This window comes from Zeus faber, assembly GCF_960531495.2.
Source record: "Zeus faber genome assembly, chromosome: 21".
Taxonomy (NCBI): Eukaryota; Metazoa; Chordata; class Actinopteri; order Zeiformes; family Zeidae; genus Zeus; species Zeus faber.
In genome coordinates, this window is record NC_137208.1 from 216,868 (window position 1) to 229,542 (window position 12,675).

Genomic DNA, 12,675 nt, shown 5'->3' on the forward strand with positions numbered 1-12,675 from the left:
TGACTCGGGTTATATTACTGGTGTTGATAGGTCATATTTTTAGTTTTAATAGGTTATTTTTAGTTTTAATATTTCTGAACTCAGTACATTACAATACATTTTAGCAGACGCTTTTATCCAAAGCGACTTACAATTATTCAACCACCGACGGACGCAGCCATCAGGAGCAATTAGGGGTTAAGTGTCTTGCTCAAGGACACTACAGCATGCTAGCAGGAGGAGCCTGGGATCGAACCAGCAACCTTTAGATTACTAGACAATCAGCTCTCCCACCTGAGCTACACTCCTAATGGAACAAACCCCCCCGGTGAGACCCGGTGCTCCAGCCTAGGCCACGGCGCGCTGTGTGCTGCTGGCAGAGCCCAGAACGCCTGTTCAGTCCAGACTGAGCCTCTTCCAGAACACTGTGCATGTTTGTTTGTTTGTTTTTTTTAACCTTTTTTAGACCACCAGCTCTACCTCCTGAGCTACCATCCCCCCAGTATTCATCTATTCGAATATTTCTAGATACTATAAACTGGTACAAAGTATAGAACAATCAGTCAAGATTCCAAAAGGTTTTTATTACTAAAGAAACAATACATTTTTTTCTTTATTATTTTCCGTTTAAACATTGATTCAGGTTTTATCAGTTTTATAAAGGAAAAGTCTTCATGTTTCCTGTCAAACGATGAAAACCAAAAGAAAGTACATTAAAGGAGCCAGTACTCCGGAGTACTAGTACTCTGGGGGGTTGTACAGCTGCTGGTATTTGGGTGGCTGTGGAATGAACGCTGGAGGAACAGTGAGCACCATGGTCGGCCTGATGGGGGCAACACGCAGCTGGTGGATCATCAGTGAGGACAGAACCATTCCGAGCAGCTGAAAGGGAGATTAACACTGAACCACATCGCTACCTGCAGGAATAGGACTGAAAATGATGGGATGTACTCACTGCCAGGACAGCCAGTGTGAAGACCACACCCAACATGATGTCTGATATCATGGTAATGTAGTGCAGGACCACAGGGAAACAGGTCTAGAGAGAGGAAGGGAATAACCATCTATAACTAATCATATATTATACATATATATCTAATCTGTAGAATCTATAATGATACATCATGTACCTAAGTCATACACACTTGCCCCCTTCCTCATTTTGTTTTTTTGCATGTTTGTCACACTTAAATGTTTCAGATTATCAAGCACATTTAAATATTAGACAAAGATAACACAAGTAAACACAAAATGCAGTTTTTAAATGAAGGTGTTTATTATTGAGGGGGGAAAAAAAAAAATCACAACCTACATGGTTCTGTGAGGATAAAGTGATTTGTCGTCCCCCCTCTGTTAAAACATAAATGAACTGTGGTTTTAACATCCTTGGAAAGCTGAGTTCAACGTCTCCAGCCACGCTCAGGCCTGCTTAGTGCCACGCCTGTTCTCAACCAAGAAATCACTTCAATAGGACCTGCCTGACAACGTGAAGTCGACCAAAAGATCCTCAAAAGCTCAACGTCATGCTGCCATCCAAAGAAATTCAGGAACAAATGAGACACAAAGTCATTGAGATCCATCAGTCTGTGAAAGGTTATAAAGTAATTTCTAAAGCTCCTGGCCTCAACCAACCACAGTGAGAGCCGTTATCAACAGCCACATAAAACAACAACAACGGCAGCAGCAACGTCGACACCTGCAGCAACAACAAGAACAGCAGCAACATACACGCAAAGACGTCACCGGGACCGGTAGCTCTCACTGGAACCGGAAAAGTCACTCAGGTTAGAGATGTGAAAGATGTTGAGTTGAAGTACAAAGTTAGAGATATTCAGATTAGGGTTCAAGGTTAGAGATGGTTAAGTTTAGGTTTTAAGTTTAAGGATTGTTATGTTTAGGTATAATGTTCGAGATGATTAGGGTTAGGAATAAGGTAAGAGATGATTACGTTTAGGTATAAGGTTAGCAGCGGCAACGACAACACCAGTTAAGGTATTAGGAAAGCAGCACCAACAACACCACCAGCAGCAATAACACTTGGGCTACCGTACCAGCAGCAGCAGCAGCAAAAACAGCTGCAACAGCAGCGCACAAGCAAAGACGTCACCGGAACCAGAAATCTCATCTGTATCTGTATCTTTAGATGCCGAAAAAGTATTTGAAAAGAGTTATTTGGACATATCTCTTTTCAATCCTCAACAAATTTGGCTTTGGAGAGTGACTCATTCAATGGATCAGAATCCTCTACAACTCTCTATCTGCTTCTGTCATCACCAATGGGTAGACTTCACAGCGTTTCACTCTACAATGCGGCACAAGACAAGGATGTCCGCTATCTCCTTTACTATTAACCATCTTTATTTAACCCCTCGCGGCAGCCATTCGTCAAAACAGTAATGTTGTAGCCATAAAAACAGGAAACTCTGTTCACAGAATCAGTTTGTATGCAGATTCTTGTTGTACGTATGGAACCCAATATCAGCCCTACCGGAGATGTTCAATCCTATATCAAAATTCTCAGCTATCTCAGACTATTCAATAAATTGGACTAAAACCACTGTCTTACCACTCAGTGGGGGGGGGACTGCAATGCTGCAAAATGCTGACCCTTAACCATCACAACGGGCAATTTAACATACCTTGGTAATGATATCTCCACCAATAGGTCAGATTTGTTTACCCTTAAGTTCACTCCATTGCTCAAATCCATTGAAGAAGACCTCATTCGATGGAACAACCTACTCCTCTCACTAATGGGTAGGTTAGCAGCAGTGAAAATGAATATACTTCCAAAAATAAACTATGTATTTACAATGACCCCAGTGCAACCAACAGCAAATTGGTTTAATACTCTAGACTCAATAGTCAATACATTTTATTGGAAATACAAGAAACCGAGAATTAAACGAGAGACACTACAGAAAAACAAAGACTTTGGAGGGCTAGCAGCCCCAAACTTTAGATACTACTATCTACTCAGAGCAACAATTGGGCCAAGGATGGCGAGACATTGAACAAACATAATGTAGGAGTTATCATTATCTGATCTCCCATTCCTTACTGAATCAATAAGGAGACATAATTACTTTAAAAACCCATTTATTGCAACAACTGGTGGAAATTCCTCAAACTCAGTGGTCACACACACTATCTCCAAACAAATTCACGCCAATCTGGCACAATCCAGATTTTCTGGTTAAAAACAGACCAATAATAGGTCTTGGAAAAGACAAGTAATTACTCATCTGGAAAACGATTTTGAAAACAATTGGCTTATATCCCTCCCAACCTTAACCCAAAGGTAAAATATCGGTGGCCACGGCTTCCTTTAATTCCAGCAGTCTCTTAAAGTTAAAATCAAATTGACGGACAACATCCTACAACCACCTCAAATGATTTAACATCTCACTCATATCTGTCACTTAAATCCATTTTCCAGAATGTACAAACTTTTATTAAAAACAGATGACACCTTATCTTTACCTACAATGGAATGGCAAAGAGACCTTTGTTTCCACCAATATCAACCTGTGGAAGCTTATTTGCAACACCACCTTTTCCATGACCCACAACTCCAAAATGCAACTCATCCAAAATAAGTCCTTGCAGAGAGCTCATATTACATAACACAAAATGTTCAAAATGTGTTTTGTGGATGCAGACATTTCATCTCACTGTATCCTTGATACTAGAGATGACTACTTTAATGCGTTCTGGCTCTGCCCACCTATCCTAGCATGCTGGACCAACATCACCAAGAAGCTATCAACCCTTCTGGGTCGCAGCATTCCATTCTCCCCACCATTATGTCTTCTCGTGACCTCTCCTCAGTCGACCCACCACTTAAACACCACCAACCCATTTAGAACGCCTTAACAATGGCCAAGAAAACAATATTACTCAATTGGAAAAAAAAAATGATAATCTCACCACATCCCAATGATTGCAGTTATGAATAGATAACATCCCAATGGAAAAACTTTTGGCAATATCCAAAACAATTTCGATTCATTTAATGAAATATGGGTTACTTTTGTCACTGACATAACTCCATCATTTAACACTTGAGTCTTCCTAAGTCGTGGCCATGTCGTGGTGTTTTGGGGCATGTGGGGGTCCCCCTGGTCTGCCGGGTCTCTGCGATTGGGTTGATGCCCAGGCAGCTCTGGGGACGTCCGTGGTGCGTAGGCCTGTGTTCGTGAGGGATCCCGGTGGCCCGTCGTGCCTGCGCTGGTTAGGTGTTCCGTCTGGTCCTGTCAACCAGAGTCCTGAACCTGGCTAGCTGTGCTAGGCGCAGGGCTCAACATGTGGCCCCCTTCGGTGGGGGTCCATCTCCTGTCGTCAAACTGGGCTGCCGGGGTAGCTGTCATCTGGCGCTCTTGGTGCGTGGGGGGCTCGTCGCTGGGGGGGGTCTGGCTGTGGGTGCCATCTGCCGCCCTCTGTTCTGTGGTCCACATGGTCGGCGGCTAGGGGCTGACCAGGGGCCTGATGGGGGCGTGGAGCTGCCCGGTATGGCGGAGGCGTATGGCAGACTGCTCTGCGCCCGTGGCTGATTGCTATAAGTTGGCTACAGGTACGGGAGGTTGGCGTGCTAGGGCATGGTCAGGTCCGGGGGGGGGGAGGTGTTCGCATGGTTCCTTCCCAGCCTGCTGCGCCCCTGGATCGATGTCGTGATTCGCCTATTTCTCCCAGTGCCAAAACTCATACTCAGGACATACACTCCACAATAGGCCGAGGGCTTACGGGATGGGTGGGGTGCAAGCTATGTAGGTGGGGATGCGGCAGGCAGCTGCCATCTTGCCTGTCACGCTTCTCCCCAAGCGTGCTTCTCATCTGTCCCGAAATTTGAATCCCACTCATATTAGCTTAGAACACATACACTTGCACACCCATCATATGCCGAACGACACTCCACCATACCACGGTCTGCGGGGCAGGAAAGGTGAGAGTGATTCGGGTTTGACTTGCTTGAAGGACTCGCAGCCCCAACTCCGCAATTCAAACTGCAATTACCAACAGCACACATTGAGCACTGGGGTTTTCCGGGGTGGCCGGTCAGTGTAGGGGCGTGGTTAGCCGGGGGGCGGTAACATCAAGGTGCCCCGCGCTGAGCACACTCTGCTACGTGTATGGGCACTTGGCACTCACGCTGGGTGGGGTTTCTGGTCAGCTGCAGGCCTCCCCCTTTCGCAGGGCGTGGGTAGGCATGGGGATCTGGGCGGCTAGTCGGCATGGGGCTGGGATCCCGGCCTGCCATGCTCCCTGGGACTGGGTCATGCTCCTCGAGGCTTGGCGTGGGGGTTGCTCCAAGCCCCTTTGGCTTCTCTGGGGGTCTTCTGTGGCCGCAGGGCAGGGTGCTTGGGGTTTTCCTGCACCCGTTGGTTGTCTACAAGGCTGCAGAGTTCGGGGGGGCTTCGGGGCCCTTTCCGCTGCTTGAAGGCACTGCGACAAAATACCAACCTTCTACACCAGTACCAATGGGGATGTACACTGCCACACACACACACACACACACACACACACACACACACACACACACACACACACACACACACACACACACACACACACACACACACACACACACACACACACACACACACACACACACACACACACACACACACACACACACACTCCTGGACCTAATTCACTGTTTTTCAATACATGTCATCCAATGTTTATGTTTTTGTGTGAATGTTGTTTGTTTCTATGTTTATTTGTCTCACCCGTGGTGATTCTCCCTCTTGGAGTAGTGATCAGTTGTTTATAGACCCAAACATGATAAATAGTTCTCCAAAGGGGGGTTGGTCATGGTTCTCCATAACCAAAAACTGTGCTCTTGTCATTCTACAGGGCATCCACAAGATAGAATTATTGCAGCAGTTCTTGATAATTTAAGAATTAATAAAGAGTTGCATTGCAGGTTGAGAACTTGAACTCCACTTGCAAACTCTGTCCTAGATGCAATGGCATACAAATACTCTGTGTTGTATGCAAGCATGCTGACAGCACAGGTGGGTTGCATATTGGGTGCTGTGGTGGGTCATATTGACCTAGTAAGCATTACTGTAATTGTACATTTCATCAGAAAAAACAACTGAAAGAGAGGCTGTTGCGAATAATCTATGTGCATGTGTGTTAATGAGAGAATATGTTTCTCACCTTTCTGAAGACGAGCTTCTGCAAGAAAAACACAAAAAATCCACATCACTTTATCGCACGCAACATACTGTGTGTGTACTATGTGTAATGTGTGTGTATTTTGCGCGCACACACACACACACACACACACACACACACACACACACACACACACACACACACACACACACACACACACACACACACACACACCGTGTCCACCAGCTGACACTGGTCCTCCTCCACCTCAGCTCCACAGAAGCAGGAATCTGGAATCTGCTGCCTCCAGTCCTGGTACCCGAACAGGCCGCAGCAGCTGAACTGTACAGAGCATGTAGCATGTTAGCATGTCTCCTTGACCCCTACAGGCCGCGGCAGCTGAAGTGTACAGAGCATGTAGTATATTAGCATGTCTCCCAAACCCCAACAGGCCGCAACAGCTGAACTGTGCAGAGAAGTAAGCATGCTAGCATCTCTCCTTAACCCCAACAGGCCGCAGCTGCTGAACTGTACGGAGCATGTAGCATGTTAGCATGCTAGCTTGTCTCTCGATCCCACCTGGCCATAGCAGCTTAACTGTAGCACAGAGCACGTAGCATGTTAGCATGTCTCCCTAACCCAAACAGGCCGCAGTAGCTGAGCTGTAGCACAGAGCACGTAGCATGCTAGGATGTCTCCCTAACCCCAACAGGCCGCAGTAGCTGAACTGTAGCACAGAGTTTAGAGCATGCTAGCGCTGCACTGTAGATGATAATAAGGTCAGATCAGATGTTCTTTCTTGCCCTGGTCTGCAGAGTCTCCACCACGGTCTGGACGTCCTTTGTCGCCTCGTCCAGTGGCAGAAGGCGGTGGAACGTCTCTTCCATGAGGCCCTTCAACTGCAGATCGACAGCATTTTTTTAAATAAAACAATTAATGATAATTATCATATTAGTAATGAGTCATCTGTACTCTTACCTTGGGACGAGCAATGACTGATGGGACTCCAATCTTCAGCATCATCAGACTTCCAAGAACCATGCACACTAGGAACTGCACAGGAGGACGACTAGTTAGACTTAGTAAAACTTAACTTAAACGGAGTAAAATTTAGCTAAAACCAAGTTAAAATACACTCAAACCAAGTTAAAAACAAGTTAAACTTAAACAAGGTTTAACTAAAACCAAGTTAAACTGAATTCAAACAAAGTTAAACTTGAACCGAGTTTAACTAAAGCCGAGTTCAACTGAGCTTATACAAGGTTGAACTAAAACCAAGTTAAAGTAACACCAAGTTCAACTTAACTAAAACAAGGTTAAAGTGAACTAAAACAAGGTGTAATTAAAACAAAGTTAAACTAAAACCAAGTTCAATTGAACTAAAACAAGGTTAAAAAAAAAACAAGTTCAACCAAAACCAAATTAAACTTAACTAAATCAAACCCAAGTTCAAGTAAACCAAACCCAAGTTCAACTACAACCAAGTTCGACTGAACTAAAACAGGGTTAAAGTGAACGAAAACAAGGTTAAACTTAAACAAAGTTAATAAAACCAAGTTCAACTGATCTAAAACAAGGTCAAACTGACCCAGTTAAACTCAAGCCGAGTTAAACGAAACTAAAGCCGAGTTAAACTGGACAAAAGCCGAGTTAAACTAAAAACAAGTTGAGCTAAACTAAAACTAAGCTAAATTAAAGTCAAACAAAGTTCAACTTAATCAAAGTTCAACTAAAACAAGGTCAAACTGAACTTAAACAAGGTTAAACTTAAACAAAGTTAACCTGAACTAAAACCCAGTTACACTGAAACCAAGTTAAGCTAAAACCAAGTTAAGCTAAAACCAAGTTAAGCTAAAACCAAGTTCAACTAAACTAAAACAAAGTTCCAACTAAAACCAGGTTCAACTGAACTAAAACCAAGTTAAACTAAAGCCAAGTTCAACTGAACTAAAACCAAGTTAAACTAAAGCCAAGTTCAACTGAACTAAAACCAAGTAAAACTAAAGCCAAGTTCAACTGAACTAAAACCAAGTTAAACTAAAGCCAAGTTCAACTGAACTAAAACAAAGTTTATCTAAAACAAAGTTCAACTAAAACAAAGTTGTTGGTGGAGTTGAACTTGGTTTTAGTTGAACTAAAACCAAGTTCAACTCCACTACGACCAAGTTCAACTCCACTACGACCATGTTCAACTCCACTACAACCAAGTTCAACTGAACTAAGACAGGGTTCAACTGAACTCAAACATAGTTAAACTAAACTCAAAAAAAATTAAACTCAAATACCGTTAAACTAAAACCAAGTTAAACTGAACTAAAACCAGATGAAACTAAAACAAAGCTAAACTGAACTAAAACCAAGTTAAACTAACACAAGGCTAAACGAAAACCCACGTTCAAACCAAACTAAAACCCATGTTCAACTAAAACCCACGTTCAACTGAACTAAAACCAAGTTCAACGGAACTAAAACCAAGTTCAACGACGCTAAAACCAAGTTCAACGACGCTAAAACCTAGTTTAACTAATCCTAAATTCCACTAAACTGACTCACCACAATAAGAGCCACCCTGTTCTCCTTCTGCGCTCCGTAGACTCCCAAGATGGCGATCACCATGGTAACAGAGCCAAGAAAGTAGAGGAGGATGAGGCCGGTGGTGCGACCTTCAATCTGGAGAGTGAGACAGACAGTCAGACAGACAGACAGAAGGAGAGAGAGAACAAATCTGTATTCAATCAGTTTAGTTAACCAATTCTTGTTCAATAAAAGCTAATACTATGAGGTCATCTGTGTGTGTGTGTGTGTGTGCTCACGTCCTGTCCTCCATGTGCGTTTGTCAGCGCCTGTGATGTCAGAGCCAGAGCGATGAAGAGAGCCCCCACCACCTGAAACACAGCAGCTCCTCATTACTACACAATACAACTGCAGTACTAATGCAGTTCTACTGCAGTTCTACTTAGTGCTATACAGTAGTACACAGTTCTACTTAGTACTACACAGTACTAGTGCAGTTCTACACAGTGACGTGCAGTGAGGGTTGGGGTTGGGGAGGCACTGACTCACAAGTCAGATTTACAGCCACAAAGCCAGTCTTTACGTGTATACCAATCCGTTTGAAAAGAACGAGTATTTTCCCGTCTATTCCCGACTCCCGTCGTTTGAAGCAAACCTCGTAGTTCTGGCGTCGGTCTCCCAGTATTTATGACTTCTTGCTTTGACTGAAAGTCCAGCTTTGAAAAATGTCTTCGTTTAGAAATCAAATCGTCCATTTTCAGGGCTAGAAATGACAGCTTGTCGCTAAGCTCTACAGCGTCGCACAGCACACTTCTTGTGTTTACTTTTTGCACACGGGTTAGAGTTGACCGTGACCTGGCTGGTGGCAGGCTAGCAGGCACTATCGCCGCCTTCCTTGAGGCAGAGGTACTGCTTGCCTCAAGGCAAGCATTTTCCCTGTGGATTTATGTCATATCAATAAGATGTAAATATTACACACATACGTGAAATACATTACTTAACACCATGGAAAAGAAGATGTATACTTTTATTACATAAAAGTGTCCTCAACCATCATATTGGAAACATACACAGAAATGGGAACAAGCACGGGCCATTTGCACGCGCTCAATCCAGTTTGTGAGTGATTGCGCAATCTGGAGGGAGGCTCGGCTGTCCATGCCTCACCTCTCGTCTCCGAAGGAGACTCCGTTTATTTAAGCAGGAAATACAGAATTTTCTGCGATTTTTACTGTAAAAATGGTCAAAATACATTAAGAACCAAACCAAAATCATAGTCCAGTGGACAAATATTAATACTTGTGTTATTTTATTATTTCGTTTCTTTTTCCTCTCATGATGACAGGGGAGGCACAGCCTCACCTGCCTCCCCTGTCTGCAGGTCACTGGTTCCACACACACACACACACACACACACACACACACACACACACACACACACACACACACACACACACACACACACACACACACACACACACACACACACACACACACACACACACACACACACACACACACACTTCAAAGTTTGTGAAACCCCCAGACATGGTGACTGTTTTTGTGAAAAACATTAAAATAACCTTATTAAACATGCATCCAAATCCTAATTTGTAAAGCACACCTTCCAAACAATGGACACACACAAAAAGAGATATATTTTCATTATTTCATTCAACAGAGGTGGTTTATTTCACAAAAACTGAAAATGTAACATGTGCAATAGTATGTGAACCCTTTTATTAGTAGCTTGTGGCTCCTCCTTTCTCAGCCATTACTTCAACCAAACGTCTTCTGTAACCACTAACCAGCCTCCTGCATCTGCTTATGGGGATTTTTGCCCACTCCTCCTTGCAGAACTCAGCCAGTTGAGAGAGGTTGGAGGGACATCTGGTATGTACCAACTTCTTCAGGTCTCGCCACAACATTTCAGTTGGATTAAGGTCCGGACTTTGACTAGGCCAATCCAGAGTCCTTTGTAGTTTTGCTGGAATGCTTTGGGTCATTGTCTTGTTGCATAATCCATTTTCGTCCCAGCTTCAACTCCCTGACTGATGGCAGGAGATTCTGGTCAAGAATTTGTTGATACACCTGGGAAGACCGGAGTTCTTTTTTGAGAGCAGAGGCTTCCTTCTAGCAACCCCCCCATGAATGTCATGGCTATTAAATCTTTGTCTGATTGTAGACGCATGCACATTTGTCCCAGATGCTACCAGAGAGGTCTACAACTCTCTAGAGGTGATGTGTGGGTTGGCCTTTACCTGATTTATTGTTCTTCTGGTGCTTCTGGGTGTTTTGATGGGCGTCCAATTCTAGGCAGAGTTGCTGTCATGATGAAGGCCCTCCATTTGTAAATTATTTGTCTTACAGTGGATGGATGGAGCGGGAATCTTTTGGAGATGGTCTTATAGCCCTCCCCAGACCGATGGGCTGTCACTACCCTCTTCTTCATGTGCTCGGATATCTCCTTTGCTCTCGGCATTGTTGATTTGTATGGGACCACAGTGGTTTGGTTGGTTTCCTCTCTCTTTTAATTAGTGCAGGCCAAACACTTTACCAAGGATGTCTCATTTCATTGGTCTGCTTAAATGATTAGATGTATAATGATTAAATGATTGGATGTATGTTGTGAAATAAAGTAATTTCCCCCTGGGATTATTAAAGTATTTCTGATTGATTCTGATGATTAATTAAGCACCCAAATGTGTTTGACCTGAGTCTGTTACCTTCTTGACTTAACCAATGCAGCTGGGGGTTCAAATACTTTTGCACATACACTAATTCCATGTTTCATGTAGTTTTTGGGCGACTTAAACAAGTCACACTAAACAAGTACATGCAATTGATAAACATATATCTGACATTTCATACATAAACACTGGTGATGATGAAATAAGTTAATCATGGTAAAACAACAGAAACATCTAAACTGCTCGAGGGGTTCACATACTTTCAAGCAGTACTGTATAAACGCGCGCTGTGTCGCACTTTGCTGTTACTTGTGTATATTATGGGATGTATATCCTGGCTCCGCGTCTAAATTAGCTGTTACGTGTGGATATTATGGGATGTATTTCCTGGCTCCGTGTCGCACTTCGCCGCTACGTGTGGATATTATGGGATGTATTTCCCGGCTGTCCAAAGGTAAAGGGTTGGAACTCACCGCGAACAGGATGTTGAAGGAGGTGAAGGTGCGTTTGAGGCAGAGGTTGAGCGCCCTCATCGTGACTGTTGAAGTGGAGGAAGCGACTTGAGCTCGGTCTCAACGTTGGTTCCGCTTTACGTTCTGCTGGGAACGAGGGCGGAGGGGCGGGGCTTCTGCTGCTGTTCCCGTCAGTGACGTCACGGGCCGGACCCTCGGGCCAAATATGGCATCATGACTTCCGGGAACCGCTTCCGGGGCTGCCAGGGGGGCGTGGCATCCAATTAAAGGGGCCAACGGAGAAGCGTCCGATGCAGTAGGAGACGGGATCTGATGGAGGATACGAGAGGGAAACGGTCAAACTTAATTTCAGGTCAAATCATTGTTTTGGATGATTTCATAATTCAAGAGCTCTTTTTGAACTAAATCTTTCACAATCAAGAGTTCTTTCTTAAATCCAAGATTGTGGTGTTAACACACATTTCTAAATGCATTTTTTTATTAACTGAATTTAAAATGTATACAGTGGTACTTTGACTTACGAGTTTAATTTGTTCCGTGACAGAGCTCGTTATTCAATCTGCTCGTATAGCAAATACATTTTCCCCATTGAAATTAATTGAAATGCCATTAATCCGTTCCAGCCCCAAAAAAAACACCCCGATTATTTTGTTACGTGTTTTTAAATAAGAAAATGTATTTATAAATAACAAATATTGTATAAAACATAATAAAACACAATAAAAGACAATGTGTAGATCATTGTTGCCTTCTCGCAGATGATACCCTCCGTCACACTATCTCCTGTGAGCTGCTTCTCCGTCAACCACATCAACAGCAGATTCTCCATCTTTTCATGGACAGCGGTCCGCAGCTTAGACATTATTTTAACGCTCTTCGCTGGCGTAGTAGCCTTT

At 43.7% G+C, this 12,675-nt stretch overlaps 1 protein-coding gene across 1 annotated transcript; it reads right to left on the reverse strand.

Moving 5' to 3' along the window:
- Positions 1–542: 542 nt before the first annotated feature.
- tspan9b (tetraspanin 9b) lies at positions 543–11,918 on the reverse strand. The gene is made up of 9 exons (XM_080022445.1): positions 11,780–11,918; positions 8,916–8,987; positions 8,656–8,772; positions 7,081–7,155; positions 6,906–7,001; positions 6,337–6,444; positions 6,145–6,162; positions 935–1,018; positions 543–861 (listed from the first exon to the last, which is right to left on the reverse strand). Exons 1-9 carry the CDS (start codon positions 11,837–11,839, stop codon positions 718–720), a joined length of 774 nt encoding a protein of 257 aa, XP_079878571.1. The 5' UTR covers positions 11,840–11,918; the 3' UTR covers positions 543–717.
- Between the last annotated feature and the right edge of the window lie 757 nt (positions 11,919–12,675).